Source organism: Eptatretus burgeri, chromosome 8, assembly GCF_056783735.1.
Source record: "Eptatretus burgeri isolate ZD-2024b chromosome 8, Ebu_testis_v1, whole genome shotgun sequence".
NCBI classification, from domain to species: Eukaryota; Metazoa; Chordata; class Myxini; order Myxiniformes; family Myxinidae; genus Eptatretus; species Eptatretus burgeri.
In genome coordinates this window covers 60953994-60981493 of record NC_140968.1, presented here as the reverse complement: position 1 = coordinate 60981493, position 27500 = coordinate 60953994, and the positions used below count along the sequence as shown (strand labels likewise).

Genomic DNA, 27500 nt, shown 5'->3' with positions numbered 1-27500 from the left:
TGAATTTCCCTGGACAATGATGGAAACTTCAGCTTGTATGTATGCATATATGTATATCTACAAGTTAATATATTTTCCTGTTTTTAATGTCACAGGAAAAGATGATGTTAAAAAAAACAAATAGATATACCACAAAAACCATGCATTTTTATCATAAATGCTGCAGAGATATGGAATAGCAGAAGTAACCAGGCATCCCTCCTCTCTTGGAACAAAAATAAATCCATAAAAAGGAACAAGGGTGTTTATAAAATGGGACTAAAATAACGTTTCAGCATTATGCACAAAGATCATCTGCAAACTGCCTATTTCAGGATTTGTGTCAAATTCCATTACATTTCGTTGTGGGTGCAGCATTCAACAAAGTAAACCCTCCAAACTCATGAGTTCTACATATTCGCAAATTGGTACATGTATACCGATTCCTAATTCACGACCCATCGACCTGCAGTACAAGAGTGCTAGCCACCCCCCCCCCCATCACCCTGCCCTACATCACCTCCCATCCACACTGAGGACATGTGGGTGAGGTTCGCAGATGTTGATACTGTACCAGCCAACCCTGTGTTTGGTTTGTTACGTATTTGGTTCCAGAACAAACATCTCGTTGTCTCTCTCGACTTGTTATTGTGAGCTTGCAATTACAACACCACCACCATCGTATTCACGTAATCATCAAACAACATTAAAACACATTCTTCTGTACACTGTACTGTCATTAATTTATTTTAATCACCGTTCTAAAACATTTACCATTTCCTCCCTATGTTCATTCTGACCTGGGAACCTAACCCCTTTTTTTCCATTAAACCAAGCTATCCTTTGTTTGAGGAACGTAACCCTGGCAAATACGGAGGGCCATGTGTGACTGCGCATTCATGCAGCCTGAGGTCAAAACAGCCCTTCTCAAATCATGAGCTGCAATCCGAGTACCAAGAAAAAGGACAAACGCCTGAGACTCGCTTATTGTTAATATTGCACCACTGATGAAAGCGTAAAAAAAAAAAAAAAGATGCAAATAATAGAAAGTGACTTGGGTTCATGTATAGTAAAAGTCAGAGGTCATTGCAAAAAAAAATTGCTAATTGTTATTGTTGTTGGCCTTCAAATTAAAAAAAAAATTGTGATTTTTGTTTTACAATTTTTCTACATATAGTTTTCACAGATTGGCGTATGATCGTACAACAGCAATTTTCTGTGAACAAAACATGGAATTCTCATACACATAGAGGTAGGTGTGTGCATGGTTGCTGCAACCTCTTCAGGAGAATAGCAAGGAAAAGGGTAAAAAAACTGAAACCTTTTTATTTTTAAAATAACTTTCTTTGAACAGCAATACAGTAAATACACAACCTGATGTGCGGCAATATTATTGTGCCTGGTTTTGAAACCTCTTCATGCCTTGAGCCCTCTGCAAGGAAATGATACTGTGTGGGTACAAAGACATATATAGCAGACAGAAAAGAAAAGAAACAAAAAAAACTGGAGTGCATTGGGACACAGGGTCCAATGAGACCTCACCTACAGCAGCTATTCTCAGCAAATGATAATAGGTGCTATGGCACTTGATACAATTGCCAAGAACAGCTGCAATTGAGGATGTCCCACAGCACCATTTTTTACCCTACTCATCCAGAAAGGTGCGTTTTTTTACAATCACTTGCTCAGTAACACTTCTAAGGTTTTGTAGTGGGACAGCACTTGGTGGGGGGGGGGCGGTTGGGGTGATGATTGTATGGAGAATAAACATTTAAACAAGTCTGAGTATATTAATTCCAAACATCCCATAACAGAAGGTTGATGAATGGTTTCCATATTTCAGATGAACAATCTGCACCCAATATACAATTTTTGAAACATCTCCAAAATTAAAACGTCCAACTGCTAAAAAGGACCCAATCAAATTCTGTTTTGTTGGCCTGTGCCCAAGGCCACCCTGATAGATCAAGTTATTGTTGGAAATTTTGTAGCGAGGTTACTATCAATCTCCTTTATGAACAACTCCCGAAAGCCACAGTGCAGTGTGCAATACACACGCGTTTTTGAATGTCGTCGAAGAGATTTGGGAAAAGTGCGTCCACCAGGTCATCTTTATGAAGCTTCGTTTGAAGAGGTTGCAGCAACGTGTCATCCACACGAAGGCGAGGAGAGGCCTGCCACAGTGAAAGGTGCATAGGTTTGGGTATCAGATGATATTGTTATTGGCCTTCAAATAAAAATCTTTTAAGGGATAGTGGCAGAAACAATGGGCCAAATACTCATATTAAGACAATGCAACTCATCGTTCTCTGGCCATTTAACATAACTAGCCAAACCCGCGCTCCGTTCGAAGTTTCTAACGTGAGGGTTCGTTAGGACATCAATATATCCAGTATTCTCAATGCGATTTATAGAATTTCTTTATATACAATGTTTCTTGTTACATTTTTTGTGTCAAATGCACCTTCTGAGGTAGTCAGCATGTGCAGAAGAGGGTTTTACATTGCAGACGCTGTTTTCTAGGAGTGGCATTACGCCTCTCAGCGGTGACGGTCTGTCGACGACAGACGTAATGACGTCAGCGAATGACCGAAGATGTCATGACGTCATTACGCCTCAGTGGTAACGTCACACGTCGCCATGCAAACGAATGTAAAAATTAGAAAATAGCCAAAAATTCCCAAACCTGTCTGTCTGGCACGATCTCACATAGCCTATGCTGTACATTAGACCACGGAGCATCCGCATGCCAAAAGTGGCGACGATCCGTCTGGCAGTTTCGGAGGAGATACGTCCACAGAATACGGCTTAGCATATTAATATAATATAATCATAATATCTTTTATTGATTAAAAAAACCACCCAAATTCTTATCTAAACTATGCCTTGTTTCTAACTTAAACAATTATTTTCAACTGTGGACATGCTAAATCATTAACAATTAATATCAACAATGCATCAAACATCCCATTTCCATCACAAACAGAAAGAATGAGGAAATAAAAAGTAATCAAACAGAATTTTTACCAACACAGAGAAATGAACGAGAATGGTACTCGGCAGAGCGCTGCATCCACCAGGCTGAACAGTTTACGTTTTGTATCCCACTGACAGGCCGGATCTGCATCGGGACCTTCACCAAAATCGAATCGACTCGTTATTATCACTGACTCAACTCATCTACAAAGTTTTCTCATAACCCGTAACCCGTCCAAGACCTTTTGCGATATCGTGCTATACTGTTGGACCCCGATATTCACGGGGGATACATCCCTGGAAAATGCCACGAATGGTGAATCCGCGAATAATGAAGCATTGTTTCAATGGAAAAAGGGGGATAGGTTTCCGGCAGTTCGTGACCTGCAAAAAATACCGCAAATGGCAAAGCCATGAATGTCACGCATTGTTTCATTGGAAAAAGAGGAATAGGTTCCCGGTGGTTCCCGATTCATAGGGAAAACTTTTAAAAGTTTAAAATCTTTTCGACCGTGAATGCACATAATTACAGTTTCATAAAAAATGCTTACAAACAAAAACAAGACAACACCAGATACTGTTTCCAATGTTTATTGAAGGAATGTGATTCGCAGTTCATTGAAAGTGATTAACCAACCATACCGTAAAAGTAAAAACATAGGGGCAATACCCCTGGGAACTCATCTGGTAGCGGCTGGATAAGATAACCACGGAACCACTGGTAGGCATGGATGACCCACAAATATGTAATGGAGAAGAAAATAAATACCTACACATTTTTGTTAATGCCATGAACAAACTTTGGTACATCGCGGGTGATGAAGGTTGTGGTGAAGTTTCATCAAAATCGTGTGTGCTGTTTCAGAGAAGAAAGCTAATATATATTTTGGGGGGCACCCCCCCTTACATCCTCAAAAAGCCAGATTTTTCTAATGCCATGACCAAATTTTGGTATATCGTGGGTGATGAAAGTTGTGGTTAAGTTTCATCAAAATTGCATGTGTAGTTTCTGAAAAGAAAGGAAATACATATTTTGGGGGACAACCCCCAGACTCCCTAAGGGCCAGATATTTTTTAATGCCATTAATAAAGTTTCGTACATACACGGTGTTAAACGTTGTGGTAGAGTTTCATCGAAATCATGTGTAGTTTCAGAGAAGAAGTTGAAAGTATTTGTGTATAGACAGACAAACAGACAGGTGGACGGGCAGACGACACACGATCCCATAAGTTCCCTGGAACTATGTTCCAGGTGAGCTAAAAAAAACAAAAAAAACAACAGCAGCAGCAGGTACCATTTCAATTTTATATTTGCACAGACACAACACAACATTTCAAATGATGATGATGATGATGATGCTGATGATTTAAAATCCAGTGACCTCAGTGGAGTCATCTGAGGACCAAACAGGTGAGGGTGCTGATGAGTCGTGCACCAAAACAAATGTAGGTAAGGGTGCTGCAGCAGTTGAGGATCCTGATGAGTCACTCACCGAATGGGGTGCAGGAGAGGCAGGAGAGGCAAGAGAGGCAGGAGAGGCAGGAGAGGGTGCTGATGCTCCTGAGTGAACGGACCAGGGTAGAAAAGTAATCAGTTATTGAGAGCTGCTTGGCAGATTGACGCACGTTTCAACATAGCTCCTCGTATGGAAGCATCACGTCATCCAACCTCTTGAACTTGTGGTAACGTTCTGTGACCGGATCGGCGGCCAACAGCCTCTCGGTAATTGACCATATGTCCTGCAGCATCTCACCCAGGAACTTGACCGTAAGTTTGGACTTTGACACCTCTTCCTCCTCATCACTGCCCGCTTCCTCCTCCTCAAACACCTTGGTAATGGCTTCCAACTCCTCGGTGAGCTCCTCAGAATGCAAGGCGATAAGAGCATCCAACTCCTCAGGTGCCATGTCATTAAAGCCACCCCCTCCCAAATGCCGTACCAACCCGACAATTTAATGTCTTTCTTCTGTGTTGTTGGGAAAGCCTCTGAAGTTGTTCACTGTCTGTGGCCATGGGTTGTGCTAAGCAGGCGTTAATAGTGGAGGCTCTCACCTCATCCAGTGACTACTTGATTGTGCCGATGCAGTTGGCTATGTTGGACTCCTTCCAACACTGCCTGGCAGTGAGCTCTGGGTCAGCATCCTTAGTCTCCAAAATGCAGTGAAAGGTGTGGCAGGTATAATAGGTTTTGAAAGTGGAGATTACCCCTTGGTCAAGCAGCTGGATCAGGGAGGTGGTGTTGGGCAGCAGGAAGATCACCTTGAAATCCGGGTGAGCCACCTTCAGTTTTCCGTGGTGGCCACGAGCATCATCAACGAGCAGGAGAACCTTGAATGCATTGTTTAGTTCCACCAGGTATCTCTCCACCTGAGGGATGAAAGTTATAGAACCAGTCCATGAGAATTGCTGCCATCACCCACACCTTCCTGCTGGCCCTCCAAAACATGGGCATTGTGTGCTTGTTCTTACCCTTGAGAGCACGCGGGTTCAGGGAAAGGTACAGCATCATGGGCTTCGTCATACAGTCCACTTTTGCATTTGCCAGAGGAGAAGAGAACCTGGTCCTTTGTGGCCTTGAATCTTAATGTTGTCCCATCGTGCTTTGAGATAAAAGTTTGCGTTGGCATTTTTTTCCAAAAAAGGCCGTCTCATTAGCATTTAACACCTGCTCTGGCAGGTTCCCACTTCTCCTCGATGAGCTGCGCAAGTTGAGCAGGGAACGTTTTGGCCACCTCGTGGTCCTCGGAAGCTCACTCGCCTGTCAGATCGACGTGGTGGAGACCATAGTGCTTCTTGAAGTGGTGAAACCATCGCCTGCTCGCTTGGAATGGACTGGAGCCACTTGTACCCACGTCACTCATTCTAGAGCCAGCTGCACCAACCAGATGCGCGTACATACGCATCACATTTGCGCAAATGAGAGGTCCACTTAAAGGCATGTTCTTCTGCGTGTTGTCCTCAATCCATGCTCTGAGAGCCTTCTCCATCCTTTCTATGTGGACTTCACGGGTATGGATGACCACTTTGATGATCGATACAGCGCTCGCAGCAACACTTTCTCGGATTGACTTCTCGTTCTTCCATGTCGCAAACTTGTCGGATATGTAGCAAGCAGTGGATTTGTTTACTCCACAGTCTGCCCATAGAGGCCACACTCTGTCTTCTTGACAGCTGGTCCAGCAGATCCACTTTGTACTCAGGTTCATCACTTTCTTCTGCCTCTTGGCAGTCGACGCATCTCTGGCACTGGTCTTGCGCTTGGGAACCATGTTTGATAAATGAGAAAATTAGCGGAACGAGAGGCAAAACATTGGTCAAGGCAGCGGGACGAGAAGAACGATTGAGAACCAGGACCCGCTGCACATACGTAGTCATGCAGGAATTGTGGGTAGCTGCGGGAGGGTGAGTCGTCTGCCAATTGTTTGTGGGGAATGTTGGCAGATATTAAAGTTTTACTCAGCTGGAGGTATATGTGGTGAAACATTTTAAATGTGCAACTCACGGGAGGGAGTGGGGATGGGGGGGGAGGGAGGGTGGGTGACATCTTCAGCAGCTCATAATAGTTGCAGTGAAGCATTTTAATTATGTAACTCGTGGATGATAACGTTTTACTGAGATGGGGGTAGATGTGGTGAAACATTGTGGAACTCAGTAACTCACGGGATGGAGGGGGAAGGGGTGACATATTCAGCAGCTCGTAATAGATGCAGTGAAGCATCTTCATCACGTGAATGGTGGAACAAACCATGCATCTCGGTTTATCGTGTGAATGATGGGACAGGTCACACAGCTCGGTTACAGCATGGCTGGTGGAAGATATTGTTATGTTTGTGGGGTCGATGAAAGAATTTTATCGGAAAGATAGGATCGTATAGAGTTGCTTGGCCCGTGGACGTGTAGGAGACATCTCGATGTAAACTAAGTAGAGAAACTGTGAGCTTAAGTGTTACTTGTCACCACACGGGGGTGGTGCATTGTTAATTAGATAGGGATTAAGGGTAAGGTCCCCCAGTATGTAATTGCCCCCTGTGACTTTTCCCGATGTATTTATATTGCAAAACCAGCAATGATAGAATTACGTTTTCGGCCATTACAACCGAGCAGCATGACCAAGTAGGAAGAAGCCCCTCCTCCAAGGGTAATGGCGGGCGAAGTCACACCCCCAAGGCTGACGATTGATGGGCGTGACATTAGTTGCAAAGAGAGCGAGGAGGCAGCAGATGATATAGGACGGGGGAAGAAGCTCATTGCGAGAAAGGAACGCACGAGTGTAGAGCGAGGGTTGAACCAGTTGTCGAGGGAGGAACATGGCTACAAGGAATATCTAGCTTTGCTCTCCTCTCGGCACGATGAAGGCTGCGCGATTCTCATGCTTGTTCTGTGTGAATTTGTGGCGTGCTGGGAAAGGTGCTTGCTGTTGACTGTTCGGCTGAGCCGTGAAGAGTGTGCATTTGTGAGGAGGAAGAAGAAGAGGGCGTAGAAGGCAGGCGATCAGAGAGAATGGGAAAGTAGCTCGTAGCAAGAAGCGAACGCACGGGTGAGGTGAAAAGGACAGGACAAGAGAGGCACGGTCGGAGAGGAAGGCTCGAAGCAGGACAGAAGCGAGAGAAGCAGGATCGGCGATCGATAAAAGCAGGGCATTATGGCTGGCTTTACTCTGACGCACGAAGAAGATTGCACAATTGTAGTATTCGTGCTGAAGTGAATTGACTCGCATGGTGGAGCAAGACGCTAGCCATCGACTCTTGGCTGATCGGGAGAGACCGACCTCAAAGCCTCATGTATATCACTGAAGAGAGCAGCTGCGTCGACCAGCGTGATCGGTGAGGAAGCTGCACGGCGGTTCCTGGGTCCTGACATCTAGTGCCGTCTCCAAATTACCTCCAGTACGTTTTCCCGCCCAGAGAGCGACTGGGGTCCATTTTGAGTGCATTTTCCCGTGCAATGAGGAAGTGGTTTTGTTGACCTTCAAGCTTGAGGATTCCATCCTTGGGCACACAGATAAGTGCCGGGATAAAGGAGGTATTTTTCTTTAATCATTCTGTTCCCTTCTCTGTATTTAATTCAGTGGAGGCGCCTCAATTAGATTTCGATTTAGTTGACCTCACGTTTTTCTTTCATCATACTATAATTCACCGTCCGTCCGTCCTTTCCCAGGTACCGCAAAAACGGCTGAACCGATCGCAACCATTTTTTGGGTGTGTAATCCTGAGACCCCTTGGAGTAAAATAGACATTAACATGACCCCCTTGATGGCTCCCGTAGGGAGCGGGTGCTTCTAGTAATTATAATCTGAAGTATTGTAATTGTACATATTTGATTCCTGTTATTAAATTATTACTTGTTCTATTTCATTTGCTTGTGTCCGTGTATCTGCTGTGGGTCGAATACAACCCGTGTGCCTCCGTCCTTTACCGCCATTGCTTCCCCCCGCGCGCATTAATCTCCGAGAGTCTCAGCTGTAGGCCTCCAAGGGAGAACCGTTTGGCAATCCGTCCAGGTGGGAGCTAAACCACCTGGACACGACAATATGTTTTAGAACTGCGTTTTGTGCATGGCTCATAGAAGATACGTGTTTGCGTACAGCACAGTACTGTATAGTATGCACATACAGCTCTGTTACAACATGCTTGGTGGAAGATATGTTTTTGAACTGTTTTATGTGTGCAGCTTGTGGATCTTTTCTTTTTCCGCCCGTGAAAAACCACGAACACACGAAGCTCAGGGCCGCGAATGTTGAAGCAAGTCGCAGATTATAAACTGCAAAATATGCAGGGTCCAGGTTTAGCAAATCTGCAAATAGCAGAGTCTGACAGTATATCGTTTTGGCCCTTTCTCTCAATGGTGAAGATTCACTTTAAAAAATTTAAAAAAAATTCTCATATCTAGATCCGGATCTTCACCAAAATCAAATCAATTTGTCCTTGTCACACACCCAACCTGTCCACCAAGTGTCGCCAGAATCCATCCATAACAATTCGAGATATCCTGCACACAGACAGACAAACAAACAGACAGGCAGACAGACAGACAGACAGGGGTGAAAGAAAACATGACCTCCATCCACAGTAGGTGTGAGGGGTGAATATCGAAACGTGGTTAATGGAATTTTGCATTCATGTGACAAACAGTCCATTCACTGAAAGTACAAAAGCTATCACCGTATCATTTTTTGTACAAATGTCACAATTTTTTTTAGAGTTTCAGCACTTGGCCACTCCAGCACTCTCCAACCGCACGCAAGTCAGTGGTCTTTCTGTCTTCTACCGTCTCGTCTCGTCTCCGGCTTTGCCCCCCCCCCCCTTCCTCACCGTTCTGTCTGTGCTCTATATTTCCACAGGGCGCTCAAGATCGGCGAAAAATCCCTTCTGGTGAAACTACCAAAATCAAGAATCACTGCTCACCTTCAGTCTTTCATTCCTCTTTTTCTCTGCCTTTAGAATGAACTCCCACACTCTCTTGAATCATGAATCATGTACCAAGGTGTGACGTTTTGTTCTCAAAGTTTTGGTCTCAGGGCTCTTTTGAGGATCGTTACTGAGCCCTGGACAGCTTTCAACTGCATTTTGTTTGTAGTAATAATTCCAGGGATGATTATTAATATCTCTGTGAGGTTATTCTTCATCATACCCGTTTGATCCAATTATCACTGGTACAACTTTGGCATTCTTCAGCTACCAGGATTTTTTCACTTCATGCTTGAAGTCTTGGTCATTTTCCTGATTTCTGCATTGTTTAGTCCAAAATCACTGCTATTAACACCTCAATCAGCAATGTCTTCTTCTCTTTTTTTCTACCCAAGTATGATATCTGGTCGTAATGCTTTGTTTTCAATGTTTACGCTTGATGGGACCATTAGGTTGTCCGTGAGTGGTACTTCCATGTTTTCTGTGATTGTTTTTGGTTCATGTTGCCACAAATTCTATGGAACTGAAAAATCAAAGGTTTGCAGATGTGCCAGCAGATTACTATACAAATTCTGTTGTGTCGTTGTGTGTACAGCTGTTCTGACACACGTTTGTTTTTTTGTGTTCGGTCATCAAGCGTAAGATATCATTCCCTTTGCTAACCCCACCCTCCACCCCTCACCTTTTTCTTTTTTTTATACACACACACACACACACACACACACACACACACACACACACACACACACACACACACACACACACACACACACACACACACACACACACACACACACACACACACACACACACACACACACACACACGCCTTGCACCCCTCCCTCCCACAGTGTATAGCAACATTTGGTGAGGCCTTACTCTCCCCATCAACCCCCCCTCCCCTTCCTCGCTCTTCCCCCCTTCCTAGCTCCCCCTTCTATCTTTACCCACTCCTGCCTCTGTCCTCTCCCCTCCCTTCATGCCATCCTCTCTGCTTCCCCTCCCTCTATCCTCTCTCCCTTCGTCTGCCTCTTTCTCTCCTCCCACCCCTAAATATCCCTGCCAGCAAAGCAACGGGTTGTATTTGCTTGTGTCGATTAAATAGACAGGTGCAACTCACAGCATACAAAAACGAGGTTGATTTTAACACCTCGTGATATTTTAAACCCACGCGCAATCCCATAACACCACACCTCAATTCTACAAGAAAAAGAAAAAAAAAAGGATGCAAAATAAAAACACCCACCAACAATTTAATTAAGCAAGATATCATGGTTGGGTCCTCTTTTGGGGAGAGAGATAAAAAAATGCAAAAACCTTTTTTCAAAAATCTCAGCGAACAACACAGAACATTAGTTATAAAATCGAGTAAAGTATGTTAAGATACTACAGAATGTAAAAACTACGACAGTAATGCAAAAATAAGTACCTTCATAGCTCATACTACATCGCTTAAAAAGGAGCAAAAATGTGCTGCCAATAATATGAACATGTCACAATCATTGAAGTCCAGGTGAACAACATGTGATGGCTTTTCAATAGTACCTTATCCGAGAGGTACTGATCAAAGACACCCTGAGCAGCAGCTCTGAGCATCGAGCTAAGACTCTGGTTGGTTGGGCCCTGGGGAGACCCTGTTGTACTACGCAAATTTAGCGCCTGGAGCTGTTGTTCCGCAGTTATTCGGTAACCTTCAACGATAAGCCAGAAGAACAGCAGAGGCTGGCCTCCGACAGTCTGCATGTAATCTGCAGGCCCGTGGGGACAGGAAATTGGCTCGAACATTGTGCAGGAAATTAGCATTTTTAATGATAAACTTTTAATCTCATGCATATAAAACATTGTTAAATATGTGTTTGTTTGTTTTTCAACAGACTACACAGAATCAACCACACCAATAAAAATATTTAACAGTACCCTCAACCGTACCTATAAAACATTGCAGAGCCACGTTATTGCCCAATATGTCATCGAGTGCAATGACACACAGCTTATCTGGATTTGGAGGGAGACGTGAAGCTTCTGGGACCTGCCATGAAGAAATAAATAAATAAATAAATAAATAAAAGCCACCATGAGGTAATGCATATATATATATATATATATATATATATATATATATATATATATATATATATATATATATATATATATATATATATTAAGTGGACATCAATATCATGGGGAGAACACAAGGCGAAGTAATTGTTGGGGAAGGAGTGAAATTATGAGCAATGAGCAACGGTGGTGGTGGAGTTAAGAGGTGAGGGGAGGGGAGTGAGTCGTAAAGTGCAGTCGTAAAGGATGTATGAAGGATAGGGAATTGGAAAACAGACCAAACTGAGTAAACCATGTGATGGTGGGAAAAATGGTTGGTACTCTACATTGTTTGTGGACAACATGAATCATGAGCTTATTTTTTTACATTCACAATTTTCATGCCGATACGTTTTCAAGTGAGCGTCGACTTTTCAGAGAAAAAAAAAGAAGCACATCATCACAGAGTTCCAAAAGAAAGTGTCACAGCATTCCAGTTCTGGCAATGTACATTTTTCGAACGGCCATGCAAGTTAAGCATTGCAAGTGGTGGTTCAAAGTCAAGACAAACAGCAAACCGCCCACGTTTCCCACTGGATAATCCCCCGGTGATGAAACAAGGAGCAATATATCTTACCTTCCCACTTTTCAAGCGTTGCACCCGTGTTTCACAAAGCTTCTTCAGGAATTGCAGACTGCTTATTTGGCTTTTTACAACTACATCTGCAAATAAAAACATTTGCATTTTCATGCATACAAAAACGTAAAAAGAAAACACTGATGCATTAAAAAAAAAACAAAGAGCCAACATTCGCATGAAGAAGCCAACGTCTGCAATCCAAAATACCTACAGCCAAGACACCTGTAGGATTCACCAGGAGGTGGAGTGGTTATTCGACCTAAACACGTGCTTTCTGTGCATCTCCAAAGCAAGAAGTTCACATATGGAGGCTTTAACCCTTCACGTACCAGGGAAAGAAAATAATGCGGTAAGTGTTGTTGCAGGAACGAGGGCGTCGGGGTCCAGCAGGGGATCAAGGGAATGTCTTGCTGCCGGAAACTCAGCAGTGACTCGTAACATTGTTCGCCACAGCAAGATGGAGAGATACAGGTATGACTTTAGGGTTGCACCACTTGTGGTGAGGATGGATCTCTGCTGCCAAGGCGTGTTTTTTGTTTTTTTTTGTTGTTAAAGCATTTCAACTTTGCAGTGTTTTTGATTAATAATTTTAATCAGTGATATCAATGATTTGGAAAGTGGAGTTAACAGTACACTTTCACAATTCGCAGATGAAACCAAGAATGCTTGAAGATAAGGTAGATGGTAAAGAATGGGGTGATCATAATCAGGAAAGCCGACATGTTCTCATAACATGGGCAGAAAAATGGGAGATGAAGATCAATATTGGTGAATGGAAGGTGTTGGCAATGGGTGAGGAAAAATATACATAGGGATACAAGAGGCAATTTTGGAGCATGCAACTCAGTGGAAGGGTCTAGAGTGGGCCCCATATCTACAACATCCTTTAGAGTCTAGAGTCTAGACTCTAAAGGATGTTGTAGATATGGGGCACAGGCAGTCAGTGCATTGCCAGGCAGCAACAAGGAAAGAAAACAGGATGTTCGGTTTCATTTGCTGGGGGATAGTTCATAGGTTGAAGGAGGTGGTGTTCACATTACACAGGAATTTAGTGAAGGTCAGGTCAGGTCAGGTCAGGTATGGGAGCATGCACCAGAGCAGCGGGTCGCTGCGTCCACTTTCCACCGGTACTCCAGGGGCCGACGTCTGGCCATCCCCCAGGCAGATGCCTGGCCCATCCCAATCTCCTTGAGATGCCGATCAACCTGCTGCAACCACGAGGCACGTGGACGGCCCATTGGCCTCCTCCACTCACGAGACTCCCTCGCTGAGAGAATATAGTGAGCAGGATCAGCGTCAGGAAAACGAGCCACATGTCCATACAGCCGCAGCTAATGCTCACGGACTATGCAGGTAACAAATCTCATTTGAGTCTCTCTCAGCAACCGCTCGTTGGACACAAAGTCCGACCAGCAATAGCCAAGGTTCTCCGAAGAGACCTGGTACCAAAGGAATTAAGTATCCGTCTCAGATCCTTGGTCAGAGGATCAGCGAACCCAATCAAGAATTATCCGAGCAAAGACCTTGCCCGGCACTGAGAGCAGCGTCACCCCTCGGTAGTTGTTGCAGTCTTGGCGATCACCCTTCCCTTTCCAAAGAGGGACAACAAGGCCCCTTTTCCAATCAGTTGGGATGATGCCTGTGTTCCAGGCAGAGCACAAAACTGCATGCAACGACACGAGTGCAGCATTTCCACCAGCCTTGAGATGTTCAGCATGGATGCCACAGATCCCTGGAGCTTTGCCCCGTTTCAACCGGTTCTCCGCAGCCTGTGTTTCCACAAGCGAAGTTAGACCACAGTTGATTGGACGGTCAGCAACAGGGATTGTAACACCCCTGACGTCCAACTCGACAGCTGGTAGCTCAGCCTGGGACAACCGCTCAAAGTAACCGGCCCAGCGGGCCTTCACTTCGGACACCTCTGTCAAGAGCCTTCCACCCTCTGCTCTAACTACAGTGCACAGAGGGATGGGCTTGGATGAATGCAATGCGCGAATTCCCCTGTAAGCAGGACGAGAATCACTTGACCACAGGTGATGCTCTACTCCCTCACAGATTCTTCAAACATAGACCTCTTTGTCCACCCTTAGCGCACGTACAGTTTTACGCCTCAGCTCCCTGAACAGCTCAGCTCAGCCATTCAGCCTGGCCCTGCGACTCTGGTCAATGGTATCCAGTGTCCCTTGAGAGACAAAATTCTTCTTTACCCTATGGTGAGTTCCAAGACATTCACCAGCAACATCAAGGACGGTGGTCTTGAAGGCACTCCTCAACTCTTCAGTACCTCCCAAAGCACCCAGACCCTCCAAATCTTCACTCAGCTTGTTCGCAAACTCCTCAGCTTCCCTCTCATCCTTGAACTTGCCAACATCCAGCCAAGGATGGGATGGTACCATTCTCCTGGATTTAAGGTGCAACTTCAGAGTTGCTACAACAAGCCGGTGGTCAGTGTTGAGGAACTGAGCACTCTGGTAGACCCTGCAGCTCTGGATCATCCTCCAGCGACCGTCAACAAGGACATGGTCAATCTCGTTTGCCACATCACCAGCGTTGGAATACCAAGTCCAGAGATGAGCTTGTGGGCGCTGAAACCAAGAACCAGCCACCCCAAGTCCATGACTTCTTGCGAAGTCAAGGAACTTAGTACTATTCTGGTTAATAGTTCCTGACCCATGGGGACCAACACACGTCTCGTAACCATCCCCCTATCAGTTCCAGTCAATGCATGGAAATCCCACAAGACAAGAAGTGCATATCGTCTGTGGCACTGATCAACCAAAGACTCCAGCGTGGCGTAGAATGCGTCATTCACGGTGAGGTCACTCGCCTCAGTCGAAGCATAAACAGAGACCAGGGAAATGACATCTAATGAGTGACGAATCCTTAGTCTCATAATACGCTCGTTGACCGGTGTTATCTCAATTATCATTGGAGTCAGCTTTTTGGACACGGCTAGAGAAACTCCCTGGACATGGTAACCATCAGAGCGACCAGACCAATAGTAGGTGTAACCACCCACGGTGATCTCGCCGCAATCCGGTCTCCAAACCTCAGAGAAGGCTGCAATAGTGATGTCCAAACGATTAAGCTCAGATGATAACAGAGAAAGGTGATCATCCTCTCTTAGGGTAGGACATTCCCGGCACCCACCTGAAGGGACCGCCTCAGGTTAACCCAAGGAGACCGCCGTCTGGTGGTTGACACCTCAGCACCACTCCGACACACTCTGCCGCAATCTGACCCAGGAATGTTACCCCGTGGTTTCCTTCCTATCATCAAAGATTGCGGGTCCCGAAGGCTTTGCCCCAATCCCATCATCCGGTGAGCTGCCCTGTGAAGGGAAGCTGCACAGGAGGTACTCCCTGCTTTTCAAATTTTTTCATGCTTCGAGAATGTTTTGCGGAATGAAGGGTTTTACGGTGGCTGGAGTGCCAATCATGCCACCAACCTCCGAATAAGAAGTAACCCAACTGCAGGAGGACGTCCGCACACACAGTTGGGTACTCGATATGGATGGCCGTTGGCTCACAAGGAGCTCCTCCGCCCTCCACCCTTTAGTGAAGCTTCACCTAGATTGTGTTCAGATTTGGTTTCAGTAATGAAGAGGAACCAAGATTGTGCTACTCTTTAATATAATGAAGGCGATAAATAAAAAAGATTCAGGTGTTTCTTTTTTCCCCCCACAACTTTTGCGATATCGTGCTGTATATCATTTTTGGCCCGATCCCTCAAAGCTGAAGAAACACTTAAAAAATTCTAGTCGTCGGATCCGGATTCGGATCTTCACCAAAATCTAATCAGTTCGTCCTTGTCAGACACCGAACCTGTCCACCAAATTTCATCTGGATCCGTCCACAACTTTTTGAGATATCCTGTACACAAATAGACAAATAGACAGAAGGGTAAAAACATAACCTCCTTCACCTTCGGTGGTGGAAGTAAAAATTATGCTTGCATCCCAGTTAACCACAACGAAGAAGAGTATGTGGAGGCTGAGCCTAATAGCAGCCGTTATGGAGTCCTGCAGATGATGTGGCGGCTCTCACACTGACGTCTTAGCTGCAAAAGTGCCGCCCCTCTAAATAATCGTGAAAATCACTGCCCGAGAGTATTTCACCCCAAAAACCAATGGTCCTCAAAACATTAACCAGAAAACTAGCACGGGGGTCAAACAGAGCGTGGAGGAATGGAAAACACCAAACGAACAACAAATGCTTTATTTGCACTGTGGGATTTTGTCCCCAAAAATCTTATTTTAACGAGCAAACATATCTGGTTATGGATGTATATATTTGTAACCAAAACGTCTTCTTCTTCAAATTTTCTTTCACAAATTCCACTATGTTGTTTTATATATATATATATATATATATATATATATATATATATATATATATATATATATATATATATATATATATATATATATATATATAAATATAACCAAAGAAACACATTCGTGACTTGCCTGTATTAATCAGCGCTAATTTTTTTTAGTTATTTTGACATGATTAATTGAGATTGAGGAATGGGCAAAAGAAAACGTGCAATGTAAAAACCCAGCCGCAGGTCAGGTCAGGTATGGGAGCATGTGCCAGAACAGCACGTCGCTGCGTCCACTTTCCGCCGGTACTCCAGGGGCCTCCGTCTGGCCATCCCCCAGGCAGATGCCAGGCCCATCCCCATCTCCTTGAGATGATGGTCAACCTGCTGCAACCATGAGGCACGTGGTCGGCCCACTGGCCTGCTCCACTCATGAGACTCCCTCGCTGAGAGAATCTGGTGAGCAGGATCAGCGTCAGGAAAAGGAGCCACATGTCCATACAGCCGCAGCTGACGCTCACGGACTATGCAGGTAACAAATCTCATCCGAGTCTCTCTCAACAACCGCTCGTTGGACAGAAAATCCGACCAGCGATAGCCAAGGATTCTCCGAAGAGACCTGGTACCAAAGGAATTAAGTCTCCGTCTCAGATCCTTGGTCAAAGTCCAAGTCTCACACCCATAGAGCAAGACTGGAAGTACCAAGGACCTGAAGACTCGGACTTTCGTCCTCCCGCACAGGTACCGGCAGCGCCACACCCCATGATCCAGTGAATCCATGACTCCCCAGGCCCGACCCAGACGTATATTGACCTCTGACTCGCAGCCAGCAGAGACATGAATATCACTGCCAAGGTAAGTGAATCTATCCACGACCTCAACATCCTCACCACAAACAGACACAGACAGGACAGCAGCATCCAAGATGTCACCGAAAGCCTGGATCTTAGTTTTGACCCAAGAAATCCGTAATCCCAACGGCTCCGACTCCTCATTCAGCACCTCGAGGGCCCCCAAGAGGATGTCTAAAGTTTCCACAAAGATGACTGCATCATCTGCAAAATCAAGGTCCGAGATCTTGACATTGCCAAACGATGCACCGCAACTTGATCTCTCCGACATCCTCCCAAAAATCCAGTCCATACAAGTGCTGAAAAGTGTGGGGGCAAGTACACATCCCTGACGAACTCCAGTAACAACTGGAAATAAGTCAGAGATGGTACCACCACACTTCACAGCACTCTCAGTACCAGAGTAGAGTTCAGACATCAGATCGATCAGTTTCGGTGGCACCCCACGAAGACCAAGAATCCTCCAGAGGACATCCCGATTCACTGAATCGAACGCTTTACAGAGATCAACATAGCCTGCAAGCAGCCCCTGCTGAAACTCTCGTCTGCGTTCGGTGAGGACACGAAGTGCAAGGATACGGTCAATCGTTGACCTCTTTGGTGTAAAGCCTGACTGCTCTGGACGCTGGTGCTCAAGCAGATGGTGGCGAACCCTATCAAGAATTATCCGAGCAAAGACCTTACCCGGCACTGAGAGCAGCGTCACCCCTCGGTAGTTGTTGCAGTCTTGGCGATCACCCTTCCCTTTCCAGAGAGGGACAACAAGGCCCCTCTTCCAGTCAGTTGGGATGATGCCTGTGTTCCAGGCAGAGCACAAAACTGCATGCAACGACACGAGTGCAGCATTTCCACCAGCCTTGAGAAGTTCAGCATGGATGCCACAGATCCCTGGAGCTTTGCCCCGTTCCAACTGGTTCACCGCAGCCCGTGTTTCCACAAGCGAAGGTTGACCACAGTTGATTCGAGGGTCATCAACAGGGATTGTAACACCCTTGACGTCCAACTCGACAGCTGGGGGATCAGCCTGGTACAACCGCTCAAAGTAACCAGCCCAGCGGGCCTTCACTTCAGACTCCTCTGTCAAGAGCCGACCACTCTCTGCTCGAACTGTAGTGCTCCGAGGGATGGGCTTGGATGAACGTAATGCGCGAATTCCCCTGTAAGCGGGATGAGAATCACCTGTCCACAGGTGATGCTCTACCCCCTCACAGATTCCTCGCACATAGGCCTCCTTGTCCACCCTCAGTGCACGTACAGTTTTACGCCTCAGCTCCCTGAACAGCTCAGCTCTGCCATTCAGCCTGGCCCTGCGACTCTGGTCAATGGTATCCAGTGTCCCTTGAGAGACAAAATTCTTCTTTGCCCTGCGGTAAGCTCCAAGGCATCCACCGGCAACATCAAGGACGGTGGTCTTGAAGGTGCTCCACAACTCTTCAGGACCCCCCAAAGCACTCAGACCCCCCAAGTGTCCACTCAGCCTGTTCGCGAACTCCTCAGCTACTCTCTCATCCCTGAGCTTGGCAACATCCAGCCTAGGCTGGGATGGTACCATTCTCCAGGATTTAAGGTGCAGCTTTAGAGTTGCTACAACAAGCCTGTGGTCAGTATTGAGGAACTGAGCACTCCGGTAGACCCTGCAGTTCTGGATCATCCTCCAACGACTATCAATGAGGACATGGTCAATCTCCTTTGCCACACCGCCAGCGTTGGAATACCAAGTCCAGCGATGAGCTTGCGGGCGCTGAAAAGACGAACCAGCCACCCTAAGTCCATGACTTCTTGCAAAGTCAAGGAACTTAGTGCTATTCTGGTTCATAGTTCCTGACCCATGGGGACCAACACACACCTCATAACCGTCCCTATCAGTTCCAGTCGATGCATTGAAATCCCCCAAGACTAGAAGTGTATCTCGTCTGGGGCACTGATCAACCACAGACTCGAGTGTGGCGTAGAATGTGTCCTTCACGGTGAGATCACTCGCCTCAGTCGGAGCATAAATAGAGACCAGGGAAATGACACCTAAGGAGTGACGAATCCTTCGTGTCATAATAGGCTCGTTGATTGGTGTTACCTCAATTATCATTGGAGTGAACTTATTGGACACAGCTACAGCAACTCCTTGGGTATGGTAACCATCAGAGCGACCAGACCAATAGTAGGTGTAACCACCCACCATTATCTCGCCGCAATCCGGTCTCCGAACCTCAGAGAGAGCTGCAATCCCGATGTCCAAACGCTTGAGCTCAGATGATAACAGAGACAGGTGATCATCCTCTCTTAGGGATAGGACATTCCAGGCACCCACCCGAAGGGACCGCCTCAGGTTAACCCAAGGAGACCGCCGTCTGGTGGACGACACCTCAGCACCACTCCGACACACTCTCCCGCAATCTGACCCAGGGATGTTACCCCGTGGTTTCCCTCCTATCAAAGATTGGGGGTCCCGAAGGCTTTTCCCCAATCCCGTCATCCGGTGAGCTGCCCTGCGAAGGGAAGCTGCACAGGAGGTACTCCCACGGAGTGGGTTTTCAGATTTTTTTGCGTTTTTGCGTTTTGCGGAATGAAGGGTTTTACGGTGGCCGGAGTGCAAATCCTGCCACCAACCTCCGAATAAGAAGTGACCCAACTGCAGGAGGACGTCCGCAGACACAGTTGGGCACTAGATATGGATGGCCGTTGGCTCACAAGGAGCTCCTCTGCCCTTTGACAGGTTTTGTTTTTAATCCTGCTGGGTGTCCATATCCAAACACCCTCCTCGCCAGAAAACCTGGTGGGGGAGACGGTTTAGTCGCCGACAACCCGACCATGGAACAGGTTAGTACAGGTTTACATGGTACCTGTAGCAGGTCACAGATCGAACCTGACCTGACTGTCAAGTCCAAGGGAAGTCTGCTCTATACTGCAGGCAGTTCGACTTTCCTGTCTGCTGTTTGATATTGTGTTGTCTTTGCCATCCAGCTCGAACTCATAAATAAAATTAAATATAAATTTATCCTCAGTTCCTTTTTATTTGTCTGTGTTGGATTCTGACTTCTGATTTACAGTATCTATTCAGTCAGACCACAGAATATATTTGGCTGAACTCCCCAACAATTCCCCCCCCCACCCAACCCCAAGCACCATCCAACCCATCCCACATTACCCCATCCCCCAACAACCCACGACACACCATCACACACACAAATTCACCCCCACCCCCCTTTCCCTCAATCCCAGAGAAAGCTGGCATGATCATAGATGCCGATGCCGATGCCTCTTTAGTGACGTGCGGTGAGGTGCACGAAGCGTGCAGACCCATGCTAGTGCATATAAAAGAACCTTCAAAAGTTATCATCGGTGTTCATGTGAAAAATGCAATAGCGTCGACCTACCATCACCGACTGTATCCTGCGAACGCAATCGCTGGAGCTCCTCGCAGGCACGCTCCTTCACTGCATTCAACTCTTCAGGGACGTCAGTGCTTTTCAGAATCATCAGAAAGGCTTCGACAGAGCACGGAGACTCCAGGAGCTGAAAAATAAAAGTGGAATTTGAGCATGGTACCTTGTGATCATAAAATCATTTTCATTTTTAAGTGCATAGTTGCGGTCGCATGTCTGCCAGGACAGCGTAGTGCGAGCGCCCTTACCTTGTGGCCGTCTAGCCTGTGTTTTATTTCCAACCCGAGTACAAACTATCAGATTGATACGTCGTGGGTAGGGGCATTGCATCGCAAAGTGCGCCGTCCATTGGATGGACATTAAGCAGGGTGTCCCGCCTGCCCACATTGCTTGGTGGATGTGAAGGTTTGACACAGTCTCTTTCATGAAGGGGAGGCCAGTTATCACTGGCACCATGAACAAGTGACATATTTGTGCCCAAATCACTGTCAGGACTGACCAGCTGGTTTGTGAAACACTTGAGCAAAAACCTCCGGCCAACCCCAAAACAAGGTGGGAATAACCGGGGTCGATAAAGCAGTACTGGTGGTGGTGGTGGTGCTAGTAGTAGTAGTAGTAGTAGTAGTAGTAGTAGTAGTAGTAGTAGTAGTAGTAGTAGTAGTAGTAGTAGTAGTAGTAGTAGTAGTAGTAGTAGTAATATACAACTTCTGCCAAAACAGTCGACAACACTGAATGATATCCTTGATAATAGCAACTACAGCTTATCCACCAATATTGCGAGGGCAACAAGTTTTACTCATGCAAATTATTTAGTACATCAACAACCAACCTTCACTTACAAACAATCAGAGCATATGACCTTATAGTTGCGGTATATATATATATATATATATATATATATATATATATATATATATATATATATATATATATATATATATATATATATATATATATATATATATATTACAAGGTCACTTGGTGTGTTTTTTCATGGCCTGAGCAAGTTTTGCTCAAGCTCCTTTTGTGAAACAGAGATTTACTAATAACTAGAAAGGAGTTTTATTAAGGGCCTTCGATTGCATATTTGGAAAAACAAAGTAAAAACAAGAAGGGCACTCGGTGGAGCGTATACCTCCACCACGTAATGTCTGATCCAGTGGAACATATCGGTCCCAATACACTTTTGAAATTTCATGATATACAGTACTTTGTCGTTTTTGGCCCTATCTCTCAATGGTGAAGAATCACTTTAAAAATCAAATAATTCTCGCATCCACATCCGGATTCGGATCTTCACCAAAATCGAAGCAATTCATATTGGTCACATACCCAACCTGTCCACCAAGTTTCATCCGAATCCGTCCACAACTTTTTTTAGATATCGTGCTATTTAGATAATGGTTAAGAATTACTTTTAGAATTCTCGTAGCAAGATCCAGATCCGGATCTTCACCTAAATCTAATCAGTTTATCTATTTATTTTCATAAATAAAAGTTAAGAACATGCAGTTTTGAATTACTTTATTGAGTTATTATGACTAGCAGAGTACCCATCCGACGGGCGATCTTGTTCCAAGCATGCAACGCTCTTCTGATGCATATCTCTATTTGGGGGGGGGGGGGGGGGTATAGGCAACTGAGAGCTCTGTACACGCACAAAAACAAAAAAACCCAGGTTACGTGCATGAAGCAAAAACCTACCTAGTGATTATAATTCAAAACACCTCACTGCACTGGAAAACGTGGGGACAGGAATACTGTACTATAAATGGTGGAGACTTGTAATACCACCCCCACCCCCCCCCCATCTGGAGGCGGCAGTACACAATACACAATTACAGAGAGAGAATTTGCACCCCCCCCTCCTCCCTCCCCCACTCTGCAAGTCATAAAGTTTGGTGGAGTAGGAATAATGGTCTGGGGCTGTTTTTCATGGTTCAGGCTTGGCCCCTTGGTTCCATCGAGGGGAAATCTTAATGCTACAGCATACAAATACATTCAAGATGATTCTGTGCTTCCAACTTTGTGGCAACAGTTTGGGGAAGGCCCTTTCCTGTTTCAGCACAACAATACCCCTGTGCACAAAGCGAGGTCCATAAAGAAATGGTTTATCGAGATTGGTGTGGAAGAACTTGACTGGCCTGAACAGAGTCCTGACCTCAACCCCATAGGACACCTTTGGGATGAATTGGAATGCTGACTGCGAGCCTGACCTCACCAATGCTCTTGTGGCTGAATGAAAGCAAATCCCCCATAGTAATGTTCCATCATCTCGTGGCAAGCCTTTCCAGAAGAGTGGAGGCTTTTATAGCAGCTCAGGGGGACCAACTCCATATTTATGCCCATGATTTTGGAATGAGATGTTGGACGAGCAGGTGTCCCACATACTTCTGCCCATGTCGTGCACATCATGGTTCTTGGAAGTATTATGAAGGCGATTTGTTTCATGCAGTCTTCAAGTATACAATTCAATTTCAGTAAAGGTTTTAATGAAGGCATATAAATACTTTAATTCCGGGTTTTACCGCGATTTTCCCAGCAGGTATGACACTACCCTATCAAATACGTCACATTAGTAATTCATGCCTCTGATTTGTGTCCATTATCACACCCTTAAAAAAACAGTAGGTTTCCTGTTTGGAATGATATTCCCTTTTTTTTGACTAGCACGCCGACAGACACAAAACAAGTTCGAATTGCGAACATACCCCGTGGGAGTACATTTGTACAACTCTCAGGTGAGCGATAGCACGGACGACGGATAGTTTTGAAATTTGGTAAGATTTTCATCGCATCAGAAAAAGAAACCAGAACACCTCACAAAAGTGAGGCCAGTTTCATGTCATCATTTGCGACTTAATTTTGCGTTGGGCATCGCCCAGTGCATAATTTTTTTTTAAATTATTTTAAGAAAATGGGCCGAAAGGGCTGTTTCTAGGCCCAAAGGGCCAGAATCGCACTTTCGGTTCAGATTCTGCCTGGGGAATGGTCTCCAGAATATACCTGTCAAGATTGGTTCGGTTCGGTTCCGTTTACGAACAACCGATAAATAGCAATTTTTTAAAAAATGGGCCGAAAGGGCCATTTGTCGGCTCAAAGGGCAATAATCTCGCTTTGGGCTCAGTTAATGCCTGCAGAGTGACCTCAATAATATACCTGTCAAATTTGGTCCGGTTCCTTTCATGAATAACCGAGAAATAGCAATTTTAAGAAAATGGGTCGAAAGTGCCGTTTCTCGGCCCAAAGGGCGGGAATCGCACTTTGGCCTGAGATAATGCCTGGGGAATGGTCTCTATCAATATACCTGTCAAGTTGGGTTCAGTTCCGTCCACTAATAACCGAGAAATAACAATTTTAAGAAAATGGGCCGAAAGGACCGTTTCTCGGCCCAAAGAGCCGGAATCGCACTTTGGGTTCAGTTAATGCCTGCGCATGTGTCTAGTAAATGCCTGTTAATTTTCATCGAATTCTGTTCACGAATAATGGAGAAATAGACATTTAAATGAACTGTACACAAGAAAAGAGAGAACGCGAGTGGCGTGAAGACCCCACGGGGTAAAAATATTATCTCGATCCTCTGTGCATGTGCGGGCGGGATTAATTCTCAGCCAAGGTACGTTAAAAAGACAGACTTGTCATTTTATTCATGTTCCGATTCCTGTTCACAATATAACATTCAATTTAAATACACTGTTCCTTGATCACAAACTGATAAGACAAATGGATGGACAGACTTGAACCAATTCCTTAACCCCACTTTTCGCTTCGCATACACAGGGTAATGAAATAATCAAAAAGCTAAACAAGAAAAGATTGAGGATTATGCTTCAATTGAATGCCGATAGTCTTCCCCATTATGTATCGTATGTTGTGCGTACAAAGTCAAGGGTCATGGAGACTCTGGAACTGAAGGGTGTGGGGTGGGAGAGAGTGCATGGGGGTGCATAAGCTGGGTAATAGCTCAAACACAGCAAAAAGTGGGCATGAAAGAAAAGGAAGGTAAACTGGAGATGAAAGAGCAATGCAACAAAAAATGGAAATGAAGGAGAAGGAAGAGGGGGAGAAAACAACCGTTAACCATCCACAAATATTCAAAACGATATAATAACCACAAGTCTGAAGACAACGATGGTTCACGAGCGGTATTTGACGATGTAGATTGTTTCAGAAGTCAAGGATGAGACAATGTGATTAATGTTTGACCAAGTTATAAAAATGATAAACATGATGTGGAACGAGTGACAGGTTATTTGCTGCAAAATTTCGAAAACCCAGTTTCGTTCAACAACTTTCAAAATTTGACCTTTGCATAACCTTTAAAGGTCACAAAATAATGTTGTGGGTATTAAAATAAGGAAACAGGATACGTACTATAGCTTATTGGAGTTAGTTCGTCGAAGATGGTTGAAAACCCGGTTTGATTCCCACAACTTTGAAAATTTGACCTTTGTGAACTTCAAAAGGTCAAAGGTCAAGGATAATGACCTTTGGTACAAAACTTCCTCTGGAACATCCAGGAACAATATAACGTCATATAGGCTATATGGCATTTCGCACTCCTCGGATTATCCATACTTTGATGAAATCAGCATAAAAACAAAGTTGAAGGGGGCGCCACAGGCAAGGTGTTCGAGATAGAGCAAAATGGTTTCAAGACTTTAGGTGGGGAATGACCTCAAGATGATGCATAAAAATATTGTCATCCTAGCTCTCAAAGTTTGGGCGGTCGTATGATTTTTTATGTCAAAATTCGTAATTTTCTATGTTCGTGACCTTGCGACCTTGACCTTGGGATGAAAATGAAAAATCGAGCTCCGTGGGGCTATGCAGGTGCCATTGGGATAACCAAATACCGAAAACCCCTGCCAGATTCGACAAACCCCCTAGGAGAAGATGCAAATTGAAATCGGCTACCCCCTAACAACACAATTCGCAATTTTCTAAGTTCGTGACCTTGTGGCCTTGATCTTGGGACGAAAATGAAAACTAGAGCTCCGTAGGGCTATGCAGGTGCCATTGGGATAACCAAATACCGAAACCCGTCAGATACGACAAACACCCTAGGAGAAGATACAAATTGAAATTGGCTACCCCCTAAAAACACATGTTTTTTGGGCGTGGCTCCGCCCCTAATGGGCGCACCATGCCCATTCTCAGGAAAACACAACTAGATCATGATATAAACCTCCCACCAAAATTTTATCAGGATCGGATCAAAACCCACGGAGCTATGCTCGGGACAGACAGACACACACCAATAACGAATATCATGGTCACTTATTTTTTTTCGTGAAAATATTTTTTTCGTCAACCAATTAATCTGTATAATCAATGTCAATGACCAATTAATCAAGAACGTAATCGATTTTAATTACAATCTGCTTACTTTTACAGGAAAATCATTTATTGGATGCATGGTGCATGGAGAAAAGACAAGTAATGTGTATATCGAGGAAACAGTGGCAATTATATCTGACATTGATGTTCACCATCCTGCAAAAGGAAACAAATCATCGAGTTTAGATGGGGGATGACCTGAGAAGGTGAACAGTGATCTTTAAGCCATGGAGGGAGGAGCAAAACTGAACTGATTGAAGAAGCTAGTTTCACAGGCGAGAGAAAAGAGGAACTCATTAGTGCAGAGATAAGCGGTGATCCTGGACCAGAAATGGTGAAATTTTCAGCATATGCCCCACAGTAACCACCCTGAATGAAGACGAGCGGCATGCAACAGTCATTGAAAGTGCAACGTAGAATGGTCTTCATGCCTTCCACATGGACAACATGAAAGGTCATTTACATCAGCACGTCCAATAACTACTTGGCCAGTATAAGTGCTGAGATAGACAGCACAGTGTTCACAACTTAGCAAGCACCACAGGTTCAAATTCCATCATATCCTGTGCCGATTAGTACATGGTCTCCAAATATCCTGATCTTGTATCTCAAAATGTGCAAGCTCCTCCATGAGCCTCGCATCGCAATCGGAAAAAAAAAGTTTGGGGAAGAGCAACGTAAAATCATCAGCAAGCTAAACATTTACCTTTTAGGAAAATGGGTGCATTCATTCAGCATTCCCATCTGAATCCCTGGCTCATGTGGGAGAAGAAAGGTTCAAATCACAGAACATATACTATGTTTATCCAAAACGTACTGTTGTCCTTTTAAATCAAGTGAAAGTACACTGATGTCTCCCAAATAAACAAGATAAATAGTCCTTTCAGTAACCAGTGAGCATATCATAATTTTCAGTAATAAACACCCACTCACTTCGGAAAAAAGAGTCAATTATGGATGCTTCTCGAATGCGAACATACAAACCAAACTAATCCATGAGTAAATACTAAGCGCACGTTTTGATGCACAATTGAAGACCGCACAAAATAACAGCAAGTCGTATTTCTGAACGAAGCACGGCATAAATCAGTGTAATTGTGGAGGATTACTCGCACCCTATGAGGCTGCCTGCATGGCTGAATAAAATTTGAGTCGACGCTCGACGGCTTTATAAAGGGATCAAGTGAGAAATCTGTCGAAGTGACAGACCACACATGCCAGCAAATGTGCCATGGAGAACAGGCCCATGACTTACACTGCATGACGGGTGTTTTCAGATCTTGTTAAGCCAACTGGCTGCCTAGAGCAGTGAAACTTGGTTTCCGAAACACATAATAAGACAAAATCACAGTTTATGTTCATGGTGAAGTTGAAAAATGTTCGAAAAGGTCGTAAAACGATTGACGAGATGCATTGGCAATTGCAAAAAGTTTCTTGGAAGTTGATATTTATTCAGATCTGCTGGGCTGATTAAGCACCAGCATAAAATGCACAGCAGCAATAAAGATTGGGTACCGAATACAGCGAGCTAAATTAATACCCTGCCTAAACGTACTGGAAATATAC

The 27500-nt window shown here is 44.9% G+C and overlaps 1 protein-coding gene across 5 annotated transcripts in view; it reads right to left on the bottom strand.

The window, feature by feature from the left end:
• SNX13 (sorting nexin 13) overlaps window positions 1-27500 on the bottom strand; it is a 223303-nt gene that overhangs the window by 68488 nt on the left and 127315 nt on the right. For 4 of the 5 annotated variants that reach the window (XM_085892259.1, XM_085892260.1, XM_085892262.1 and 1 more), the window contains 5 exons: window positions 20586-20724; window positions 12038-12123; window positions 11293-11392; window positions 10909-11111; window positions 2037-2153 (listed from right to left, as the gene is read on the bottom strand). In XM_085892259.1, the coding sequence (XP_085748385.1) occupies window positions 2037-2153; window positions 10909-11111; window positions 11293-11392; window positions 12038-12123; window positions 20586-20724 (645 nt within the window). The remainder of the gene's footprint in view (window positions 1-2036; window positions 2154-10908; window positions 11112-11292; window positions 11393-12037; window positions 12124-20585; window positions 20725-27500) is intronic. The other variant, XM_085892261.1, reaches the window with a different exon arrangement.